We start from the raw sequence: 23,464 nt of genomic DNA, 5'->3' as shown, positions 1-23,464 counted from the left end.
ACTTACTCCTGACGCTCCACAGCTCGAGGGGAGTCGGCTCAAGATCTTTCTGCTTTGATAAGGTCCTTGCGCTTCAGTTGAAACTTTTGCCTCACGGACTTCAGCTAACGGACTTTTTGCTGTGACCCACAAATAGCGTCGAGGTTACACGGATTGATAGGGTTTATACTAAAATGATTGTGTGCGTTTAGATATTTTTTACAGCCGCCTGTGTTGTTTTAAAGCGGGAATGCGAGAAATAGTGTTTTATGTATCTGCCGGGACCGTGCGGTCGGCTGCGCTCTTTGATGTCCGCTCTTAAACCCTGAGCTCAGTCCACACTGGAATAAGAGACCAGAGCACATTCAACACACTATACAGGGATCCAGTGTGTTCTTTACGGGAGGAAGAGTACGTTTAAAAGCTCCAATCTGCGTTTGACACTAAACAACACCAGAGAATAGAAGGACGTGCAAAATTGGATATATTGTGGATTATTTTTTTGTTCGGTTGGAAGATCGGGACTTTATGGACTGAACTCATGGATGGATGGTGAGTTAGCTGTGTGTGTGTGCGCGCGTATGTGTGTGTGTGTGTATGTGTGTGTGTGTTCTCCCAGCGCTGGCCCCATGCTATTGCTTTGATGTGCTGTTTACCGACTTTGAAGTCATGTGTCGCTGTGAAATGAAGTATTTCTGATAGACGTTACAATAAATAGCATGTTTTCGGTTTGGCCTTTTATTGTGTTGTTTTGAGGTTAGATTAGTGTCTCTTGACTATGTTTAAAGAGTGTTCATGATGGTGTTATGGGACTTCAACCCCTGTGATCTCATACTTTAGTTTTTTTTTCTCTCTTGAGGGGTTTGAAGTTGCATGAATGCATTATTCTTTTGTCTTTTGGTCGCATAAATCTAATTGGATTTGATCACTCTTAATATCTGTAATGGAGACTTTTAAACTTAACCAATCTTTCAGAAAGGTATCTTAATGCGCCTTTTAGGCTTTTCGATCACGTTTTTTCTTCTATAGGGGTAAAGTTGGTTTTATAATCACACGTTTGGACTTTCTCCTTAATAATATAATTTCTGAAAAGTATTCTTTGCACATTTTAAATAGTGAAATTATATTGGCATCTAATGACTATCAAAGTGCAACATTGTTCGCGATCAATTAAATAGTGCTGATGTTGTTTTCAAGTCATGCATACGATTTAAAACCGAATATTCAATTTACCACGGTAAACAACATAGGAAAGTTGTCACTGAATGAATGTGCGAATATAAAACCAACTTTACCTCAATGTATCTTCTATTATGCATTTACTCCGCTTTGTCTTAAACGTAACTTTGAACTGTATAGTCATTGATACTATGTTTTAATGAACATGTCACTGTTTCTGTTGAGAGCAGTCAATCTGAGCTGTTTTTGATTTGCTTCTATACTGTACAGATATACTGTAAGTTAGACTTATATTGATGAATAACTTTCAGTTACTTTGATAATGCGACTTAAAGAATCGACTTGGTTCCGAACGCTGAGGTACGACTCTATTTTCACTCGTGTCGCCTTTTTAAAACTCGCTTTCTAAGCTCTTGTCGTTTTTTAATTTTAACTTTTGAGTTTATGTACATTTGTGTGTCTTCACACAACCGAGTATCACAATTAATACAACATCTAAATCGCACAGCTCATCTGTTAAACTCTGGTTTCTTTGATGTGTTTTTCCTTTCTTTCCCCCTTTTTCTCATTACATCACCGGGAGGTGGTTTAGAAGGGATTCGAAAATAATTTAACCATTTTGAAAGTTTGAAAAAAAAAAAAAAAAATCTAACATCGTGCCTACGTTGAATTTAAATAAGGTCGCTTCGATTGCATTCGACGAAGCCGATTGTACACCGCAAGCGCGCACAAAGTAGACGTACGTGTCTGAAGTGACTCTTTTGAAGTTTTGGGGCGGATCTGGTTTTGATGAGATCAATACTTTGTGTTTCAGAGAGAAGCTCCCCTGCTGATTTAAGAGAGAGAGGAGATTACAGCTGAGCTTCACACTGAAGGCTTTGCTGCTGGAGCTGCAAGAGCCATGAATAGGACACTAACAGATCCTATGGTCAGTAGCTTCAGAGAAGATGACCCACGTCCACCGGTCCCAGGGGAAGAAGGTGAGGCGACATGCCACCATCCCAGCAAACTGGCCATGATGAGACCGAAGGATCCTGTGAAGACCATTATGGCTGATCTTCGTTGTTCCTCAGCCAGGAGGGATGAAGATGGACTTGGGGAACCTGAGGGCAGTGCATCCCCGGACTCCCCTCTTGCCCGGTGGACCAAATCTTTGCATTTTCTTCTCGGGGACCAGGATGGTGCTCAGCTTTTCCGGGCATATCTTGAACGAGAGAAATGTGTGGACACGTTAGATTTTTGGTTTGCCTGCAATGGTTTCCGACAAATGGACCTCAAGGATACCAAAACTCACAGAGTTGCCAAAGCCATTTACAAGCGGTATATTGAGAACAACAGCATTGTGGCCAAGCAGCTTAAACCTGCCACTAAGACCTTTATTAGGGATAATATTAAGCGTCAGCAGATTGACTCCGCAATGTTTGATCAGGCTCAAATGGAGATCCAGACGGCTATGGAGGAGAATGCCTATCAGATGTTTTTGACCTCAGACATATACCTCGAGTATGTTAGAACTGGGTGCGAGAACCCCAGTCATGTGAATCCCAATAGTCTAGGAGGTCTAAAGCTGGTGTGCGGATACTTGCCAACTCTAAATGAAGAAGAAGAGTGGAGTTGTAACGACTTTAAAGCCAAAGCTTTGGCCACTGTTGTGGGTCTGTCTGCTAAAACGCTACGGTCACCTCCTCTTCGTGCAGTGGAAGCACTGGAGAAAGGCTACAGGTAAGCTATCAAAACATGTTTATCACCCACAGTATGTTATAATCCATTATTTCATGACTGCTGCATGCTTTGTACTGCTTCGTGTAACACACCGAACAGGGTGTAGCCATAGTGATCTAAAGATCTAGTGTGGAAAGTAGTAGGTTGAAAGATCACAAAGAGTGTTTGATCTGTGAGCCATCACTGTTTGTTTCCTTGAGCGAGACGCAGCTCCAGAATGATTATTCTCTGTGAGTTTAATGCAAGTCACTTTGGATAAATTCATCATACGAAAGACAAATTAATAAGTTTGTAATGAGTTTTCAAGTTTATTATTACTATTTCATCTAACTATTGCTCATGCAATCTTGCATTAATCATGAGAGGCCTTTTCTCGTTAGTTTGGGGAGGTTTGCTCTCACCTGGCTTGCATTACGCAGAGAGAGAAGGGAGAAAAAAACATCAATAGAGCAGCTCTTCCTTTCATGTAAATATTGTCTAGCACCAGGCCCTCTGCTGGCTCCACACAGTTTCCTCTGCTTTGAAATTCTTCTTCAGTTAGAGGATCATCTTCAAGGATCAAGGCTAGTTCACAATGCAGAATTGGTTTCAGTCATCAAACGGATAAAACAAGTGGCACACATCAAAAAAGTCACTGATCCAAAAATGAAACTTTTGTTGTTGCTTTGCTGTGAACAACACAAAGCATTTCAAATAATTTAGCTTATTTTGATTTAAATGGAATGTGTAGTCCCACTTTCTTACTGTAGTAAGCAGTGCTTGTATGACACCTTTAGATGTCTTGATGAGCGGTTTGGTTATTTAAAAGGGTTTATTGTCTGGGTTTAACAAAACATCAGGGTGAATTTGGCTTGATGAATTTGTACCTGTCACAACTCTCGAGGTTGTAAATGAGGTGACCCTTCAAAGTGTGGTGCCAGACAAATGTTTATCTGTCTCAAAGACAGCCCATTGGGAGGGTGATCTTGAAGAAGGTGACAGAATGTTTCATCTCTGCTTATCTTTGTCGGGTTGTTTATGTAGGAGATGATTAAGAACCAGACGAAAGTAAGCAAAGTCTCTCTTTTTTTGATGTTATTCCCTGATTTCCTTTTGAAGAATGTTCCTTGAGCAGTCTGTTTTTCCTCTCTCTCGGGGCACTTTTTTGTTCCTCTGAAGCATGTGGAACTTATTTCTCTCCCTTTCTGTGTTTCTGAATCGAGTTATTCACAAAACAACTCGCAGCAGCGGTTCCTCTGTGAGTCACAGAGACCGTGGCCTTCATCTTCTCCGATTCTTATTTACCGCCGTTCTCCTCTGATTTAAGCTGCCTCTCTTCGCACTTTTATCTAGGAAAAAAACCCCGACGGATGGAGAATAAGTACACTTTTTGAGCAGGCGGAAAAGAAGGACAGAGGGGGGGGGGCGAGGCACCTCATGAAAGAAAGCATGAATGAGGGGGTGAGCGAAGGAAGAATGTGAACCCAGCTGTGCTAAATACCTGACTCTGAGCGAGAGCTTCCAAAGGTCAGGTTTGAGTTGGGGCCGTAGGCTATAGTCCTGCTGGGTCTCCCCTCACAGCTCTGCTGGCAGTAGGCATTCTCATAAAGAGAGGCCCTCCTTCCCCCCGCTTCTCTTCTTTCTTTCCGCTCTCTCATGTTCATTCTTTCTCTCTCTCTCTCTTTCGGCCCAGCTCAGGTTCTCTACCTCCTCCTCCTCTTCCAGTGGAGCAGGAATGTGTCACAGCAGGAGAGAGGGGTATGGAGAGTGAGAGAGATTGGAGGGAGGGAGGGAGGACGGGGCGGCCTGGGTGGGTATGTGGAGGAGGTGCCCTAGCAGAGAAAAGAGCACAAGAGAAGGAATGACATGAAACAAGAAAGTTTGGAAGGGGGAGGTAAACTGAGGAATGGGGTGCCTGCCCCAGACAAAAGGCCCCAGATATGCTCCACTGAGGGGAAGTGGCATTGGCAATTCACACAGATGTGCTGCTCACTTAACTTTCCCCCTGATCAGCCCTCACCGGGCTGCCCCAGGGGGGAGGTGGGGCAAGGGAGATGAAAGGGAAGAGGAGAGAAAAGACAAACTAAGTTCCTCCCCCACTATGTAGAAAAAAAGGCTTTTATAGTCTTGGTATGAAATAGTTGGACTCTTTTCACAAACATAAGGGAAACCAAGGTGGTTTGTGTTTTGCATCATATTTTGGCATCATAAACTAATATTTGAAAGATTTTGAAACATTTTTCTTTTATTCATAAATGGTCTTGCTCACTCGTTCCAAACCTTTATTAGATTCTTTATTTTGTTGAACATAAAAGAAGATATGTTGAAGAACACTGGAAACTTGTTACCATTGACCTCTTACAGAAGTCAATAGTAACATGTTTTCAGCTTTCTTTATCTTCTTTTGTGTTCAACATTGTAATGAAGGTTTGGATCCACTTTAGGGTGAGTAAATAATGAGTACATTTTTGTTTTTGGGTGAAATATTTCCCTCTCCAATCTGCAATTGAGATTAGAATCTTTGCAGGTACACACTTTTTTTTTCATAGCAAACTAATTGCCTTTAGATCATTAGTCTCATTAACTTGATCTTCAAACTGTTGCTCTGAATTGACGTGAAGTAGTATATTTAAAAAGAAAAACTGTTTTGTAGTCTGTATTGACTTCTGTACTTTCCTTGGTGGCCAAGCTGAGAATGCAGCAGAACATGTTTCAGAAAGATACATTTAGGGGCCTTGCAGGTTCAGTCCTCTTTGACATGCCTGTCACAATAACAGTTTTTTTTGGTGTGTGATGTATTGGACCATGTCTTATTATATTAAAAAACCATTATGAACAACAATATTGTAATTTTAAGACCATGTTTATGCCATTGTATAGTGCATTCTACTAAACAAGAGTAGAGAACAACCAGCTTTTAATTCTCAAGAACATGTAACCACCTTATGGCTTGGAGTGCTCAAAAATGTTTTTTTAAATTGTCCTAAGACAAGAATGGTATTGTTCAATAGTTTTAGGCCAACTCTTATCAATGGTTGAATGGTTTCATCCACATACACATATATGTATTTACAAAAATTCTTGTACTTCTAAAAAGCTGATTGATGAGAAATGGCAAATGAATGCTCCCCTGCAGCCATTAGTGGCTTTACTCCAAATGTCTTTATTTTCTAGAAGATGCTGAAGTAAACCACTAATTCTAATCGTGCGACTTTTGTAGATGGCTTAATCGTTTACTGTTTAATATCTGCATGACTTTGTTTATATATTGAATGACATCTGTGAGCGTTCACCATTTTATGTTGTAAACAGAGCTGTCTAGTCCTTTTGGACTCTTTAATTCAAATAACTGTAGTTGTTGGGAATGCACCAAATAGCTGTTGCTTTCTGGTCTATGTGTGGAGGAGCTGCCTGACACCAGGCATACACCTGGCTACTAACTCAGACACAGAGCACTGCGACAATAGGTGTTAGTGACACTTGGTGGTAATTTGTTTTTAATAAACATAAAGGTCACCATATTGCTTAAAAACAGGGATTGAGCATGTCCATTTTTTTGCTTGAAAATTATCATCCTGATAGGCCTAATCTGAGATTAATTGCATTTCTCATTGCTCATTTGTTAGTTAGATATTGAAATGACTAGTCTTGAGATATAACCACTGTACTACTATTTAAACTAAAATAGTATTTTTGTTCTTGCAGGTCCTACAGGCGCAGTGACCCCGGAAATCCTTATCGTGTTACGACCGGTTATAGTTTTGCCCCTGCCACGAGTGCCAATGACAGTGAAGTTTCTAGTGATGCCCTGACAGATGACTCCATGTCCATGACAGACAGTAGTGTGTAAGTGTGTGCATGACCTTTATTAACTGAAGTAATAATAAAACACATCTTTCACAGCTGCCTACCTAGGTAAAAATATAGACTGTTCTCTAAGATCAGCATCTTTCTTGTGTTTTTGTAGACATTGCAATTAAGCATTTAATCGTGGTTGGTAATGAGAAGTTACAGATTCAGATGATACATTGACATTTAAATATGTTTATGAAATGTAAGTAATGCATTGCTGGAGGGAATAAGAGCTATCAAAATAAAGTGGACCCAAGAGAAGAATCCTCAGATAATGTATTTCCTTGATGTGCAAATTGAAGCTGATGTTTGCAAATTCCTCAACAGGAAATGACACTGGCCAGTCTGTCCTTCACCAATGTTCTTTTCCTATAAAGCTTTGATCTTCAAGGGCTTTTTGCACAAGATAGTCAGACATTTTTATTGGTTTCCCTGTTGTCCCAGGAAAAAAAGAGGTGGGGCTTTGGGGGGCATGTGGACTATAAGATTCTCATTGTGGTGCTCGGGCAGTAAATTAAGGAATCTCAGCTCGTCAGGAAGTTTGGTATGAACTCACCAGGTATTGAACGGAGGGATTCGGTGTCAGCATAGGCCTTTTAGAGGTTAGCCATTTCTGGATCACAAGAGCAGGTCACCTGGGATTAGGGTGTTTGGGACACCCATCCCCCAGAAGCTCACGTACACCACCCATTCAACCCCACCTCCGCCTGAAAGCAGCCCTCCCCCCCTCTGTGTTTTTCGGCAGAGGCAATTGTGCGAGTGCATAGCTAAGTGCAGAGAGTGAGAAATAAAGTGCATGCTGGATGAAAGGCTTAACTGAATCGCTTTCAGCCCATTGTTAGGCCCCGGGAGCTTAGAGGGATAAGAGGGTGGCTGGCTGCTTTGAAAATTACTTGCACAAGTGAAAAGGAGATTCCCATAAAGCACAGCCAGCCTGTGACACCCCAAAGCTTGGAACACAGTGAGTGTATGTGGACAGTGGCCTGATTGAACCAAAGATTAATATTTTGATAGGCGCAACAATGAAAAACCTTTTTCGAACAAAATGCCCAAGAAACTGGGTGGCTTGTTCTTATACCAAACTCAAAGCAGCCCACGTCTAATGAATCAAATGAAAAGACAACAATGTTTTAACGCAAATTCAAATGAAACTAAACTAAAAGCTAAACGCTGAATTTGAACTGATGTACATGCTTCTGTCTTCTGATTTTACCCATACTTAGAGTTTCTTATTTTAGTTGATTTGTATGTGTTTGTGTCACTTTGAAGTAGTGAATGCAATGGGGGAAAACAGCCTCTGTACTCTTTATTCAGAGGCTGATTTGATTGGAATAGCTGCGTTTTATTTGAGTTAAAAGGCATGGCGTTAAATCAGAATCTGAATTCCAGATAAAGGGAGGGAGGGAGTGAGGGAGGGGAGGAGAAGTGGGGGAAATTTTGCTTATATCTTATTTATGGATTTACTTGGACGCTAGGGAATGCCGCTGCGCTGACTTCAAACATTACCTTATCTTACAAACCAGCCTTTTGATGTGCGCAAGATCAGAGGCTGACTGCCGAGCGCTTGCCAAATGAAGATTGGAGCGACGGCTTTATGCGCATGACTGTGAGCTTTCAAAGACGTACTGGAAACTGCATTTGGGCTAGGTCATACACTTCAGAGTCAGAACAGAGCAAAGGAAACTGGCCTGGCTTTAAAAAAGCAGAGCGGAGGATGAGAGGGATGTCTAGCTTTAGAGGCAAGAAAGGGCAAGATTGAAGAGGTGGAGGTTTAGGAACATTCGGCTGTGGATTAGATGGATTATGAGTGTTTATGGAAACACAAGCATCTTTTATTGTAATTGCCACAGTTATGACATCTATACATATGCGGTTACCAATGCTTGATTGCTGCAGTGTGCATTGCCATTAGTGGCTAAGTAGAGAAATTTTGTTACCAGCACTCTTAGAAATATGTTCATATCTAACAGAGGAAGATAAAGCATCCCAGCAAGAATTTTGAAAAGGTCTAAGAAAATGTCATCATAGACATCTAAGCATGGTCCTCTTGGCTAAATTTGGGCTGTCAGTGAAAATCTAATAGACGTCTAAGAATAGGCCAAAAATAGACTAATCGTCAAATAAACAGAAATGAATGACTACACATATAAAGTCTGTCGAATCGGTCTATTTGATGACTTGACTAGTTTTGGGCTAATCTTCGATGTCTATTGACAGCCCAAGTTTAGCCTTGTTTTAGCCAAGCTGTTTACATTTAGATGTCTTTTAGACGTTTATTAAACACGAAATTGTTTGCTGGAATGTTGGCTTCTGAATGATATAAAAAAAAAAGTGATGGGGCTGATATCGTTTTCTTGACAATTATTTGAATGACATGCTAATGTTGAACATTATGACTGCAGAATTTGAGCATGATGCAGTATGCGTTTGTTAATTGCGAATGAGTCAGGGCAGCTAATAACCTTCATGATTCTTTGTGTGCCCTGATAGAGATGCCATTCCTCCTTACAAGCTGGGAAGTAAAAAACAATTACAACGAGAGATGCAGCGCAACATGAGGATGAACGGCCAAGTGTCTCTACCTCCGTTCCCTGTAAGTGTCCTTGCCATTATTTGGAGCTACACACAAATTCCAACATCACCCTCAATTAAAACATGTTACTCTCTCACTGTTGTGGACTGTTTGTTGTTGTGCTCTTTCTCGGATAATGACTCTTAATAAACTGCCACACCACACTAAATGAGTCTGTTTTATCCCGGGGCACCAAAATCAACTGTCTCTCTCTGAGCGCGCTTTGATCAGCGGATGAATGGGGCTGACTTCAAGGGAAGTGACAACTTCCAACTGAGCTGCACCCTTTTTATTCCTCCAGCAGCTCCCTCCCTCCATCCCCCTCTCCCTCTTTTCCTCTTTGCCTCCCTGAAAGCAGAAAAAGAGAGGTGGCTGGTTTGTGTTTGGAGAGAGAACTTTGAAAGACAGTTTAACTTTAGCAATTCAAACAAACTTATGTCTACCCTCCCGCGCGTCCTCATCCTTCATTACTCTCCTTTCTGTTTCTTTCCCTTATTCCTCTCACTCCTGTCACTGTTTGTGTGCTTGTCTTCTCAACACATGCAGTTTCAAACTCTGCATTGCAAAGACTTGCCGTTTTCTGTGTTGTCTCTGCCCCCCTACTTTCCTCCCTCTCGTTTTTTCTTCTGGCTTGTAATATTTCCATTGTGATTTGGCGATGACTGGCTGCCTTTCCCAGGATGCTGCTTTTAGGCAGCAGGGGCCTGGAGCTGCTGCAAGTCTCACCATCAGCTCGTCTTGCTTTCGTCTTTCCCTTCATCATCTTCACAAAGAGATGGAAAGAGGAAGCCAAATCAAGAAAGGCAGGGCAGAAAAAATAATAATAAAAATAAAAAGAAAGGATAGAAAATCCTAGTGTGAGACGCACACATGGGGAAGGAGGATAATGTGGCTACTGTAGCTCAAAGGTGCCTGCTGTCGTTGGGGGGGAATAAATTACCTCTGTGCTTCTGATCTCCCACCGCTTGACTCCTCTAGTGGCGGCACACATCTCGCCATCTTACTTTCTCTTCTTTTAATCCCCCTCTCTTTCCTTTTTTCCTTTGCCTCCCTCCTTTTCCCCCCGTCGATATGTGACTTTTATTGCTAGATGTAAAGCCAGTGTCCCTGCCGCCCCTGGTGAGCGTTTGATATTTGACGAGGGCTCTTTGAAGCTGCCTGACTTCACAGGCCAGGCTGATGGCTTGGTTGCACTACAGAGGGAACAAGCCGAGGCTCCTTAGAGCGTGACCAACTGCTCATGCCGGCAGCGGCCCATGCCAGTGGTGTGGGGCATGTGTTTGTGTGTGTGTTGGATGGCCAGTAGACTTGTGCAGTGAGGGCAGCTGTAGAATCCAACCCATCCTGTCCTGTCTGCTCTTCTTGCTAATCTGTATCTCGCTCTGATTGTGCAGAGGACGCGGCGGCCACCTAAGGAGATGACTCCCGTGGAGCCAGCAGCCTTTGCAGCACAGCTGATAGCCAGACTGGAGCGACTGAAGCGGGAACAGGAAACCATGAGCTCTCTAGAAGAGAGACTTCAACAGATTCAGGAGGTGGGTGTTACTAGAAGTTTGTAAGAAAGTTGACACTGATAATGGAGTAAAAATTCAAATAAGGTCACTTGGTAAAAGGCCTAATTGTGTCTCAAGTAAAAACTGTTTGCAAGCAATGAGTTTTTTGTAAAATAAGTATTTGTGTGCAATTGTAGGAGGAAGAGCGGGATGAATCTGAGATGTCTTGTAGCAGTGCATCCCATTCTCTGCCTTTGCTCCCTCCCGGCACTTGTGAGGAGGATCCTCAGGCCATCCTGGACGAGCACCTTTCCAGAGTCCTCAAGACACCTGGCTGTCAGTCTCCAGGATTGCTTCGACATTCCCCTCGCTCTCGCTCTCCTGAACAGCGTCCCCTGCCTCGAGGAGGTCCCAGCACAAGGTCACAGTCTGGCTCTATGAATGGATACGTGCCAGCCAAGACCTTCATCTCTAGACAGTCAACCAAGCACATCCATCACCACTACATCCATCACCATGCTGGGCCTAAAAGCAAGGAACAGATTGAGGTGGAGGCGACACAGCGGGTACAGTGCCTGTGCCATGGAACCTCAGAATGCTGCTCTGCTCCTTACATTCGCAGTCGGAGTTTGGGAAGAGACCAGTGTGCCAGCCCTGCAGAAGTGTCCTTGGGGTAGGCTCACCTATTTAGCAATTTTTTTAAATGTGGCATTCTGGTCTCTAGGTAATTAATTTTTTTTGTCTTATTTCATATTTTTCCCCACTCCTAGGCATTCCAGTTCTTTATCCAAGCGTCTGTGTAAATCTGGAGAGGAGGTGAACATGGAAGGACTGGAGAACAGTCTCCTCCAGCTGCCAGCTGACAGTACAGATCGTTCTCAAAATGTATGGCAGTGGATCCTGGAGAGCGACCGACAAACTAAACACAAGCCCCACAGGTTTGTCTTACAGCTCTGTTCATGTTGTTGCTGCTATTGTAACTTTCATTCTCTGAGTTTGGTTTTGACTATGAAAAAAATAGATTTTACTTTGCTCCTAAATTGGCCAAATATTTTGTAGGTAATGCGTAATGGCTATCTTCTGCCACCTTTATTTCTTTGAGTCTTTTTGCTTACTTATCTGTTCAAATTGTCTGTTGTTGCAGCACTCAAAATGTAAAGAAGTCGCACAGTTTGGAACCCACGCGCACGCACACCTGGGGAGGTGGCGGAAGCAGTGGGCATCTCCGTGCCCACCAGCCAGCACATCCTTTTGTTCAGGACCCCGCCATGCCACCTCTACCCCCTCCCAACACCTTAGCACAGCTTGAAGAAGCCCGCAGACGCCTGGAGGAAGTTTCCAAACCTTCAAAACAAAGGTATGCAATGCAGTCCATGCTGTTTTTTTGATGTGTAAAACTCTTGATACTTGACAATACTAATTTGATATGCATTACTCCTCGCAGGCATTCAACATCAAGCCTTCAGAGAGACAAGAGTCACCCAGTGCCTGTTCAGAATGGCAGTTCAGCATTTCCAGTGGAGGAGTATGTATATCTCCTAATATTTAAGATCCTGCATTTAGTGTTCCTTTCATCAACAGAAACTAGGACTAAATACCTTTGTCACTATGACGAAAATGCTGGTCATGTGACGATAAATATAACTAAATTTAAAATGCAAAATTGCTGACGAATAAAAACAAAACTAAACGTGGTTTACAAAGCGAAAACTATGCTAAAATGTCGTTTTTGTTGACTAAAATGAGACTAAATTAAATGTTATAACATTCTTTTCTTTTTGTTGTGTTATTGTTATTTTGGAGTAGTGCAAACGCAGGCAACTTCACTACCTCGAATCAAATTTACAGCGTTATTAAGCAGATGACCAAAAACACACACACACTAAAGGCTGATTTATACTTCTGCATCAAGCGTACGCGTATACTATGGCGCAGCCTACGCTTAGTTGTCGGCACTTAGTTGTACATTTACTTAAATGTAACTGCATGTCAAGCTCTGTGATTGGTAGACTAGGTAGCACAGATGAGTGTGGGCAGGGATGAGAGCCACGAGCCTGATGAAACGAGCATTTGCAAGTGTCGAGTCCCATGAAGGAGCTCCAGATAAAAAGTTTTGTTTTTGTGTTTACCTTATGATTAAAGTTGTTGCACGTCCACCGGTTTTCGCCTCTGAATGAGCGAGTTTGAGCCACTTGTACATTTAAGGTAGTATTCAGAAAAAAAAAAAACACCAGCGAAGAAACTCGAAACAGAGGAACATAAACACCTACTTCCAGCTAGTGTTTCTGAAGTGTTATTGCAGAGCAACACACAGCGCGCAGAAGTATAAATACACGGCTACGCGCATTGCATGCGCCGTGGGTCACGCCGATCACTGGACGCAGAAGTATAAACCAGGCTTAAGAACGCTAGAGTATGATGGCAGGCCAGCCAGGGGAAAAAGAAGCAACATTTGGAAGAACTTTCATTACAATCACTTGAAAAATAAAATGGAATGAGTTGTGGTAAAAGATGGAGAGAAATGCAGCCACAAAATGAGAGGAAAAAACACCAAGTCATGTGTGTGTAGGTTAGTCAGGTCGAAACTAAGTATCTCTTGTATTTGGCTCTGTAGCTAGTTTTGACATAGCAATCACACTAAACTGAATTCCACACCTGGTATGTTTGTGTTATTGAGTCTATAAGGTCATAATAATATCATAACTTTGTTTGAAATTGGAAATGTGGGTTTTGTTTTTACTACTTGGTACATTTATTGACTGGGTTAAATAGAATTGCGTTAGTAAAAGAAAACTAAAACACTATTTTCATTGACTAAAACTTGACTAGATGTCATCAGTTTTCAGTTACTCAAACAAGACTAAAATGTCATGGATAATTCTGACTAAAATAAGACTAAAATGCTCAGACTTTTAATCGATTAAAACCTGACTAGACTAAAAAGAATATGAACGTGACTAAAACCAATGAAAACTAAAATGTCAGCTTCACACAAAGATTAGATTAAAACTGAAATTAAAAACAGGCCACCTAAAACAACACTACCTCCATGGTCTATTTCATTGTTCAGTGATGAACGATATATACATGCATGATATTAGTCATTGTGTGCTTAGCAGCCCGTTAGCCTTGCTACTCCTTCAAAAAGACCTGGCTGTTTTTTTCCCTCTTGGTCTCTGACTAGTATTTGAAGTTTGGAGCACTGGCCACCTGATGGCAAAACTCTTTTTCATTTTTAATTGGCTGACCTTCAGTCACAGTCTAAGGCTGGGTGCTTTCTGAAGTAGCACTACAAAGTGGAGAAATGGGCCAATGGAGGGCATGGATGAGCTGACAGTGACTGTCTGATCTTGACTATCGTTCTCTTCGCTCATCTCTTTACAGCATTGCTTTGAATCTACAGAAAGACGGTTTTCTGTGCACATAACCCACAACATACATTAACTTTTAACAATGAGAATGTTTCCATGGACACCAATAATTCAATTTGAATACGATTTAGACAATACTCTGATTAACAGTCTGTAAACGTCGATTTTTGATTATTGCGATTAAGGTCGTAATCGAACTAAAGAGAAATCGAATTGAGACATGTGGAGTATGCCGATTTTAGTCGCATTATTAAAGTGCAATAAAGACATGTAAACACCTTAATCAAACTATTACCATCATGTAGGACTTTTCGCTGCATTTTGCGACAGGATAGTCTATACACGCACGACTATCTGACGCTATTATCTGCACCTACCGAGACAGTGAAGTCCACAGACACCTGCATCGCAAAATGCAGAGTTTTTTTTCTCCCACTCAGTGTGTGGGATGAACTTCCATTAAAACAACACTCTTCCAGCAGTTCATAGTTGCATGCAATATCTCGTTTGTCAGGGGGGCATGCATGAAATATTCCTGAATAAAAGTGAAAGTGCCAAACTGCAGTTAAAGTCGACAAATTAATAATGAAATGCCCGAAATTACATAAAACTCCGGAGGAAATACGAATAGTGTGGTGAGGCAATGATGTTAATCGAATTATTTATTATTATTTATTAATAAGATAATTAATAAGATTAAGGCAAATAATTTGATTACTGATGTCCATGTAAACGTTGACACTAATATTTAAAATGACTAGTTTTAAGTTTAAATGTTTAAATCCTATCGTAATAGCTGATGCTTGCCTTAATAAGCATCACAAATAACGTCATAATTTATCATGCGTCCATGTAATCAAAACAAGTGTAGCGTTAAATTGTAAAATGACAGAATTTAAACGTGCATGCCATCTTGCCAGCATCGATTTTTGCTTGGATTATCTTTATATCTGGGCTCATCTATATTTGTGTTTTCACAGAAGGAAAGATCCTAAGAAGATGTCAGGATGTCACAGTAGTTTGGGCTCGGAGACGGTGGTCACGTACTTCTTTTGTGGTGAGGAAATCCCATATCGGCGGATGATGAAAACACACAGCCTCACCCTCGGACACTTCAAGGAACAACTACGGAAAAAAGGCAACTACAGGTATACTTTTAATTCTGACAAGAAAGTGTGTATTTTATTTATTTTAAAATATATACAGTTGAAGTCAGAATTATTAGCCCCCCTTTGAATCTTTTTTTCTTTTTTAAATATTTTCCAAATGATGTTTAAGAGAGCAAGGAAATTTTAACAGTATGTCTGATAATATTTTTTCTTCTGGAGAAAGTCTTTTTTGTTTTATTTCGGTTTTTAATTTTTAAAAAAAACCATTTTAAGGTCAGAATTATTAGCCCATTTAAGCTGTGTATTTTTCTGATTGTCTACAAACCATCATTATACAATAACTTGCCTAATTACCCTAACCTGCCTAGTTAACCTAATTAACCGAGTTAAGCCTTTGAATGTTACTTTAAGCTGTATAGAAGTGTCTTGAAAAATATCTAGTAAAATAATATCATCATGACAAAGATAAAAGAAATCATTAATTAGATTTGAGTTATTAAAACTAATATGTTTAGAAATGTGTTGAAAAAAATCTTCTCTCCGTTAAACAGAAATTGGGGGAAAAAATAAACAAGGGGGGGGGGCGTAATAATTCTGACTTCAACTGTAATTTTGCTCCGTATTTGTTGGTATTTTTGACACCAGTTGTGTTTCTCTCTGCAACAGTATGTTTACGGCAATGACTATTTACACTAGCACCAGTTCTGGGGTTAAGATGACAGGCAAGTAGAGGGGGTGGGTGTGCAGAGAACGAAAGAATGAGGGAATTTTAACTGTAGCCGTTCGGTCACATCTGGTATTGATTTCATCTTAAGGCACATTTAATAAGCAGCTCTTTGAAGCTCAGGCCTTTCATTTGATGCACAAAGACTTGCACACATTTTTTAACAATTGTATCAAGCAACATTGCACTACAGTTGTGTGTGTTTACATAAGACTATCTTTTTTTTTTTTTATGATTTCTCATTTATATCAAAGACTCTCTTTGTGTTTGCTTTGTATTTGAATGGGGCATTGTCGGATGGCCACCATTGCTTTTCCATGTGCTTGCTGTCTCCATAAAAGCTTTTTTAAGCACACCGGGAACAGTTTTTAGCTTTTAATTGCCATCTGGCCAAAATCTTTTACGCTGTTAAATATGCAGTCACAGGGATATGCATCGAGATAACTTAAATATATTTACACAGCAAGCCAAAGACTTTAATGCATAAGCTTGTTTGTTTTCAGAGTCACCTATTCGATATGTTGAAAAATTCCCCACGTTAAAGATGCTTCTCTCAAAAGAGAACTCTCTTGCTGATGGTTTTAATCGCAGAAAATGTGTGGAGTTGGGTCATTTCAACATGGCAGTAATTCAACAAAGAACAGTACTGCCAGAGTTGCCAGACGATATTGGTGCCAGATGTTGCGAAGAGAAAATCTTGCCATATAAAACATGTTCCAATGGAAAGACTTTTCTCCTTTTCTTTCTTCTTCTCCCTCACTTTTTTTTTTCAAATAAATAAGAGCCATGCTGCCCTTTTGAAGATTTTGCGGAGGAGGATATAGCTTATTCTCCAGAAATAAGGATGTAATTATGTGCCATGTTGCAGTATTCTAGTTTGTCCCTCATTTATGAAGTTGGGCTTGGGCAGTGGCAGAACAATGGATTGTTTCCGAGGTATTGAAAGAAGAAAAGAAACTTTGTTCTCGTTGGTTGTTGTTTTGAGTCATGGTTATTCCTGTGTGCGAAAGACTTGGTGGTGTTCGCTTGTAAAAACCGAGCATGCACTGCAGAGCAAGTTAGTAAGAGGGGGCATTTTCCATTACAAAGCCAATTACTGAGGCAAACCTCACCACTCCCTCCCCTCCCACTGTTTTCTCTTCCTTTTGGAGGAGGTGGAGATCATTAGTGCATCAGAGGTGGAGGGAAAGAGACAAATCAGATGTTCGAAATTAGACAAAGAGGTCATCCATCAAGGTCAAACACTAGATTAAGCCCTGACGCGTACCATCAAAATGCGGTAATGAAGAAAGTTAGCGTAGACTCGGCGGCACCCAAAAATGTCAACCCTTGTCAAAGATCCCCGTCATTTGCTCGCAGAGCTCCCAATTAGACACCGGAGGCCTTATGGTGCATGGCTGGTAGTTTTTGACAGACCCTCTAATTTAGGTAAAAGCTGCATTGTCCCTTAAATAGTGGAGTGTCTGGCACAGGTATTTAACAGCAACATGAACTCGTCTACAGATGCGAAGCCGATGTATTGAAAGTACACCAATTATCTATGCATTTATGAGTGACCGTGCTGATGTTCTCCGTTTCAGATACTTCTTCAAAAGGGCCAGTGACGAGTTTGAGTGTGGTGCTGTGTTTGAGGAGGTCTGGGACGACTGCACAGTTCTGCCAATGTATGAGGGCAAAATCCTCGGCAAAGTGGACAGAATGGATTAAAAAAGATATGTGGAATTACCCAGCACTCGAAACTAACTCAAAGAGCTAGAGCTTCATAACTCAAAACGGATGTCCAATGAAGACGTTTGGCTTACAAGCTATTGAAGGAATACTGGCCAATGAAGTACAGAGGGATCTGAACCAGCGGAAAACTACGACGAGAGATGTTCCAACCAATGAAGACTCGGTCAACTATTCGCTTATTTGGACTACAATTCGCCAACTTTGCTGTGTTCCCATAACGTGGACTGCTGACCAGCATTCGTGATGATAATTGTAGATGTGTGTACATGTGTTGGATGCAAGAACGTGTGCATGTGTATACAGAGGTGCTCCTATGTACACAGTTATAATATGCTTCTATCACAAGTTAAAGACTTTATTACTATTTATTAAAAGGTCATTCCCCTCATACCTGTGTTCAGATGATGGACAAGCTGCTTATTTTATTGGGAGATATTTCCAATGTCAACTCAACAGACTGTACCAGGAACCTTCTCTTCTGACCAATGAGAACAAACTGTGCTTTAGACCAGCACGCCTCTCTGCAAGCTTCTCTGCTGATATGGTGGATATTTCAAGCTTTATCCCCCAGCCAATAGCTGATGATGTGTTGCATCTTTAGTGCCTTTGGTTTAAGGTCCAGACATTGCACAGGAACCAGTAGCCTTGTCCTGGAGCCTACTCCAAAACTATTTAAATGAAAAAAGTAATAAAAAGAAACACTATTTAAAAAAAAATAACTACAACTTAATCTTGAATTCAGCACTGTCTGAGAGATCAGAGGGTGTGCATGGAAGGGTTAACGTCCTGTGTAAACGCTGAATGGAAAGACCTGGAGTAGCTGATTTGAAACCGCTAAGCTCCAGGGCAAAATCTCGGAATGCATTGGCATGAGCGGATAAGAACATGCTATTGCTAGTGTATTATACAGTACCTGTGCCTACATGGATACCATGCTGTGTGCTGCCCTGTTTCAGGGTGTGAATTTTCCCTTGCTTTTCCGAGGGGTTTATGTTTAAAATAATTTTTTTAAAAATGCTTTGGATATCTTGTAATCAGTACATTATGTTTCAGTGTTTTGCTCCCCCAACTTTGTTTGTGTTCCACTTAAATGTAAATTATGCATTATATAGAGCTTCATTTTAAAGATGACTTGGTACTTTATTGTAATTATGAAGAGATGTAGCCTTTATTAAAAGTTATATTTTTTAAATGAATGCCAGTATGTTTGTGTGGTCACTGTGTATTTGTGAGAGATTGTTCAGGTAAAGTTGTTTGTGTATTTACCGCAGGTTTCCCACATGGAATTTCTGGATTATAAATGGGGAAAAAGGAACAATGATACAGGTCTAAACCAGGGGTGTCCAAACTCAGTCCTGGAGGGCTGGTGTCTTGCTGAGTTTAGCTCCAACTTGCTTCAACACACCTGCCAGGAAGTTTCTAGCATATCTAGTAAGAGCTTGGCGGTTTCTCAATATGCGTTCTTCAGAAATCTTGTGTTCTCATGTAACGTCATCATCAACTGCCAAAGTTCAGTTCCAAAACTCAAGACCGGTAGAACGGAGGATGCGTGAAAGTTCCCGGATGTGTTCTTGGTATCAAGGATGCACAGAGCTCACTCTAGGAGTCCCAGAAGTCATTGCGACTGGAGTTGGGAAGCGTAGCATTTTATATAGATTTATTATTAAAGTTTAGAGATATAACTTATCTCAGGCGTTTCCCTAAATAAGACGGTGAAAGTAAACCTTACCATGAAAATCTTAATAGTTACATTAAGGGAGTTCGTTTGATGAAATTCGTATTAAAATCTATTTTATTTGTATTGTGCAACATATATTTGTAAAGTCTTTATGTATAGTATATATTGTGAAAAAAGTGTGAACCCAATAAATCGCTATATGGATGCTGTAATATTTAAATGATTTTCAGTTAAAAATGCGTAAAGGTCATGTGACCTGTGAGCATTTCTCACAGGACGCATTCGGTGTTCACGCGGTCTTCTAAATTTCGGTCTTCTGAGGTGACCTGGCAAAAAGGCCCTCTTCACAAGAACGTGAGTCCGTTGTCTGTGTTCTTGGAATTGAGAAACAGCCCTTGATTAGCTGCTTCAGGTGTGTTTGATTAGGGTTGGAGCTTAACTCTCTAGAACACCGGCCCTTCAGGACGGAATTTGGACACCCCTGGTCTAAACTTCCCATTTATCAAAACGCACAATACAGAAACCTGTTGTTTCATGAGTTCAGTCTATTTCTTTACCGGTTCCTGCTGGATTTTGCAGGAAGAATTTCTAATTATCACAGCCTAAAATTATTTTGTGACAATCTTTACAAACAATGTCAGCATTTCTTGGTATTCCTTTGTGAAAATATACAAAGATTTACTCTTAGTTCCAAAATTTTTTGTCATAAAAGCCATTGGTAATTTATAAAAAATAAACTGAGACAATGAGAGAACGTGTTTACCTTACAATCCTATAAAGCCTACTACATATTTGATCCATGAATGACTAAATGATCAAAATGAACAAAACAAAAATCTTAATTAAAAATTTTTGCGATCGGCACTATGGATATTATAGTTATAGTGACTTTTTATTCATGGAAACGTAACTTTTTACGTTTTACGTTTTTTTTGACGCGGCTTAGAGTGGGAACCCTGCATTTCTAACCCTGGAAATCTAAACTATAATACTGCAGATTTAAACAAACCCTGATGTTAAATGTTAATTTTGTGATAATGCAGTTTTTTTAATGAGTGTAGTCCCTTAAGCCAACACATTTCCCTTGAAATGTGTTTGCTTTTCTCAGTCCTCACCTCTGAGACCAGTATTGGGGTTTCTGAGGGTGGCTTTCGGCAGTCTTTTATATACACGATTCTAACAGGAAGTTTGGTAAGGACATGATGAATGATAGCATGAGGATGTCATAAAGAGACTCCCTGATTGGCTGTTAATCCCATCCATTAAAGTGCAAGCAGGGTTTCTGCCAGTTGGGGGTAACTCTGTGGCTGTTTGTACACCATTGAAGGCTTTGTTCGTGGATCATTCTCCCGTCAGCTCCCTCCAGCCATGTCCCAGCACCTCCATGCTTAATTAAAATCTCACCCCCTGTAGCTCCTTCCATGAGAAACCAACTCCAAGGTGAAGGCCTTTCCCAGAACACGCCTATTACTTCGTCCAGTACGCTTCTCAAGCTCCAGACTGGCCTGTTAAGAGGGAGGGCAGATTCAGACATCAGGTTGTTTTTGTCACCATTTTGGCCGAGAGTCGCAAAAGTTTATGTGAGAACAGTTTTATCTGGCTGCCTTAGTTCTGCATTTCAAGTGCTCACCATAAAGTAGAGGGAGGAGGTTTTAATGGTGATATACTTTCCTTGAGTGCCTCTCCAAACTTGGACCAGGCCCTGGCCTTTACCTCTGCATCGGGATACGTGAGCTTTGCCAGGGCCTGGGCAGCTGGTTTTTCCTGGGGCTAATTGGAGGATTAGAATGCCCCTGGAAGCACCACTGGCCCAGCATGCTCAGAGACAATGCTGCGGCATAATGAAGCACTTCAGACCCCGGTGAGAAATCCCAGCCATATTTGTTCCCATTATCAGCCTTTAATTTGCTCCCTCGTAGAAAATTAATAAATGCAGCAGTAATTTGGCCACTAGAGCCCTTTTTGTCTGCGTGTACGAGCTTGTACAAGCTCAGAGATAGGTTGAAGTGCTAAGTGTTTTCAGCATGTCCTACGCTTAAGCGTTTCAATTTTTTTCCTCCTTTGAATGGAATGCCAAACGCAACCTGGCAGAGATCAGAGCACATCTGACCCTTGACTTGTCACTTCCCTTCTCCTAATTGTCCTTCATTCCAGCGAGCTCTATTTTTAAAGTTTCCTGTGCTTTGATAGTGAAATCATCTAGGAAACTCTTAGCTATATTTCCCTGAACGGCCATGACCTTCCCACCTAAACGCAACCCTAACAACATCCTGCAATCTTCGCTGTGGTGTTGTGGAAGGCGCAGGTGCCATCTGCCACCGCGAGTCTAGCATAACATTAGCTGACTTCACTCCCGAGTCATTTAGACAATGCCGCAACGTTGGATTGATGATATCAGTGCTCTCATTTTCCCATGGCACAAAGCGCAGCACGTGGGAGGCAGCGCAGTAACCATATCAGGCAGTGTGTGCCAGGGGCTCGCTCTGAGGAGCACTAACTGTTTCATTCACTTCATTGTGTGGGGTGGTAATTGGCATTAAGCGCTACTCTGGCGGCTTTAACCAGCTTCTGTGTGTGTGAAAGGGAGAGAAAGAGACTGCCTTAGTTCACTTTCCAGCCAAAATTAGCTCACATGGCAGGCCAGGTCCATTGTGCTATCTCACTTTTGTTACACTTTAGAGAGGAACTCCAAACTGGTTCAACCCCCCCTTCCAAAAAGGTCTCTGTTGATAGATTTATTTGCCAGGTAAAAATGCTCGGCTGTGAAATGCGGGAGAAACAGAAGGGTGTGTGTGTGTGTGTGTGGGGGAGGAGGGTTAAAGGATAAATGAGGAAGAAAAAAGAAGGAAAAGAGTGCGACAGAGACTGAGACATGGGCTATTGCCAAGAGACACATCAAAGCGCTCCCTTGATGTTTATTTTGAATGGGCACTAATGGTTTCTGAAGGCATAGAATTGTAGCAGGAAGACGAAAAGAAAGAGCGCGAGAGACAGACAGACAGAAGTATGGAGCCGGGCAGCAATCCTGTGAGGGCACAAATATTCTCATCTTGTGTCTCTAAAAGGAACAGCAGGGTGTGGTAATGCTGGAGATGCTAAGACCAGGTTATGATTACATCCACCCATGTACTGAGCGAGTTTCTTTGAGGCTTTGCCGTACAAGCTAGGCTTGTCTTTGTTTTTACAGTTGATCAATCAATTATAAATGTTTTTTTCTTCTTCCTTTCATTCTTTTGATTTTGAAATCAGCAATTTTTAAAAAAAAAATGTTGAACTGCTGCTAAATAAAGAAACGTGTGCATGTTTGCATGCTTGTGGGACCTGGAAACAGAAAAAAGCAACCAGAATACATGCCATATTGCTGTGGCTTCTCTCTGAATTCAGACAGTAGACGGCTGTAGAGTATGTCATGTTTTCACTTGCTGTATAGCACCATGATGTTTTGCCCACTTCAAATGTTCAGAGTTCTGTTTTTGTCACGTCACCTTCAAAACTCATCTAACATCTGGAAATTCCTGAACATACCTGAGGTCAGACTTTCGTGACCACAGATCTTTTTTTTATCCTCACCTTTTTTATTTAAGTGAAGTTTAGTTATAAACAAATTTCGAGAGGATCACGTGCTTATGATTGCTAGCGGCTGGATCCGCATTATCCAATTCTCAATGCACCAATCAGACGACTCCTAAGCTACTACAAATACCCTGGGTTATGTACCACCGCTATCTTCGTTTTGAAGAATCCCCCCATCCACCCCTACTCCTCCTTCTTCCTAGATGGGTGACACGGTGGCCCAGTGCTTAGCACTGTTGCCTCACAGCAAGAATGTCTCTGGTTCTAGGCTTTACCAAACCAGCAGACATTTCTGTGCGGAGTTTGCATTTTCTCCCCGTGCTCACGTGGGTTTCCCCCGGGTTTCCCGGTTTCCTCCCACCTTCCAAAAAACATGCAACAGAAGTTAATTGACTAATCCAAACTGGCACTATAGACATGCTCCTAGTAAATGGTTATCTCTCAAGAGCAATCACTGGCTGTTCATTGGTTATTACAGCGGGGGAGTTCTCGAGATCTACCT

The 23,464-nt window shown here is 41.3% G+C and overlaps 1 protein-coding gene across 1 annotated transcript; it reads left to right on the top strand.

Annotated features, from left to right (window-relative positions):
- Window positions 1-18,907, top strand: axin2 (axin 2 (conductin, axil)). The gene is made up of 11 exons (XM_056454260.1): window positions 1-531; window positions 1,973-2,880; window positions 6,565-6,705; window positions 9,202-9,304; window positions 10,678-10,818; window positions 10,974-11,449; window positions 11,547-11,714; window positions 11,921-12,133; window positions 12,221-12,301; window positions 15,128-15,295; window positions 17,561-18,907. Exons 2-11 carry the CDS (start codon window positions 2,060-2,062, stop codon window positions 17,685-17,687), a joined length of 2,439 nt encoding a protein of 812 aa, XP_056310235.1. The 5' UTR covers window positions 1-531; window positions 1,973-2,059; the 3' UTR covers window positions 17,688-18,907.
- Window positions 18,908-23,464: the final 4,557 nt, after the last annotated feature.

Source organism: Danio aesculapii, chromosome 3 (genome assembly GCF_903798145.1).
Source record: "Danio aesculapii chromosome 3, fDanAes4.1, whole genome shotgun sequence".
NCBI classification, from domain to species: domain Eukaryota; kingdom Metazoa; phylum Chordata; class Actinopteri; order Cypriniformes; family Danionidae; genus Danio; species Danio aesculapii.
The sequence above is the reverse complement of the archived record's forward strand: the minus strand, read 5'-3'. Positions and strand labels throughout refer to the sequence as shown.

What these genes read in the sequence shown, in the direction of transcription:
- axin2 (XM_056454260.1), top strand. Translation starts at nt 2,060, where the DNA reads ATGAATAGGACACTAACAGATCCTATGGTCAGTAGCTTCAGAGAAGAT. An exon ending in ACTAAACACAAGCCCCACAG is followed by an intron (nt 11,715 to 11,920) that starts GTTTGTCTTACA and finishes CTGTTGTTGCAG; the next exon opens with CACTCAAAATGTAAAGAAGT. An exon ending in TCAGCATTTCCAGTGGAGGA is followed by an intron (nt 12,302 to 15,127) that starts GTATGTATATCT and finishes GTGTTTTCACAG; the next exon opens with AAGGAAAGATCCTAAGAAGA.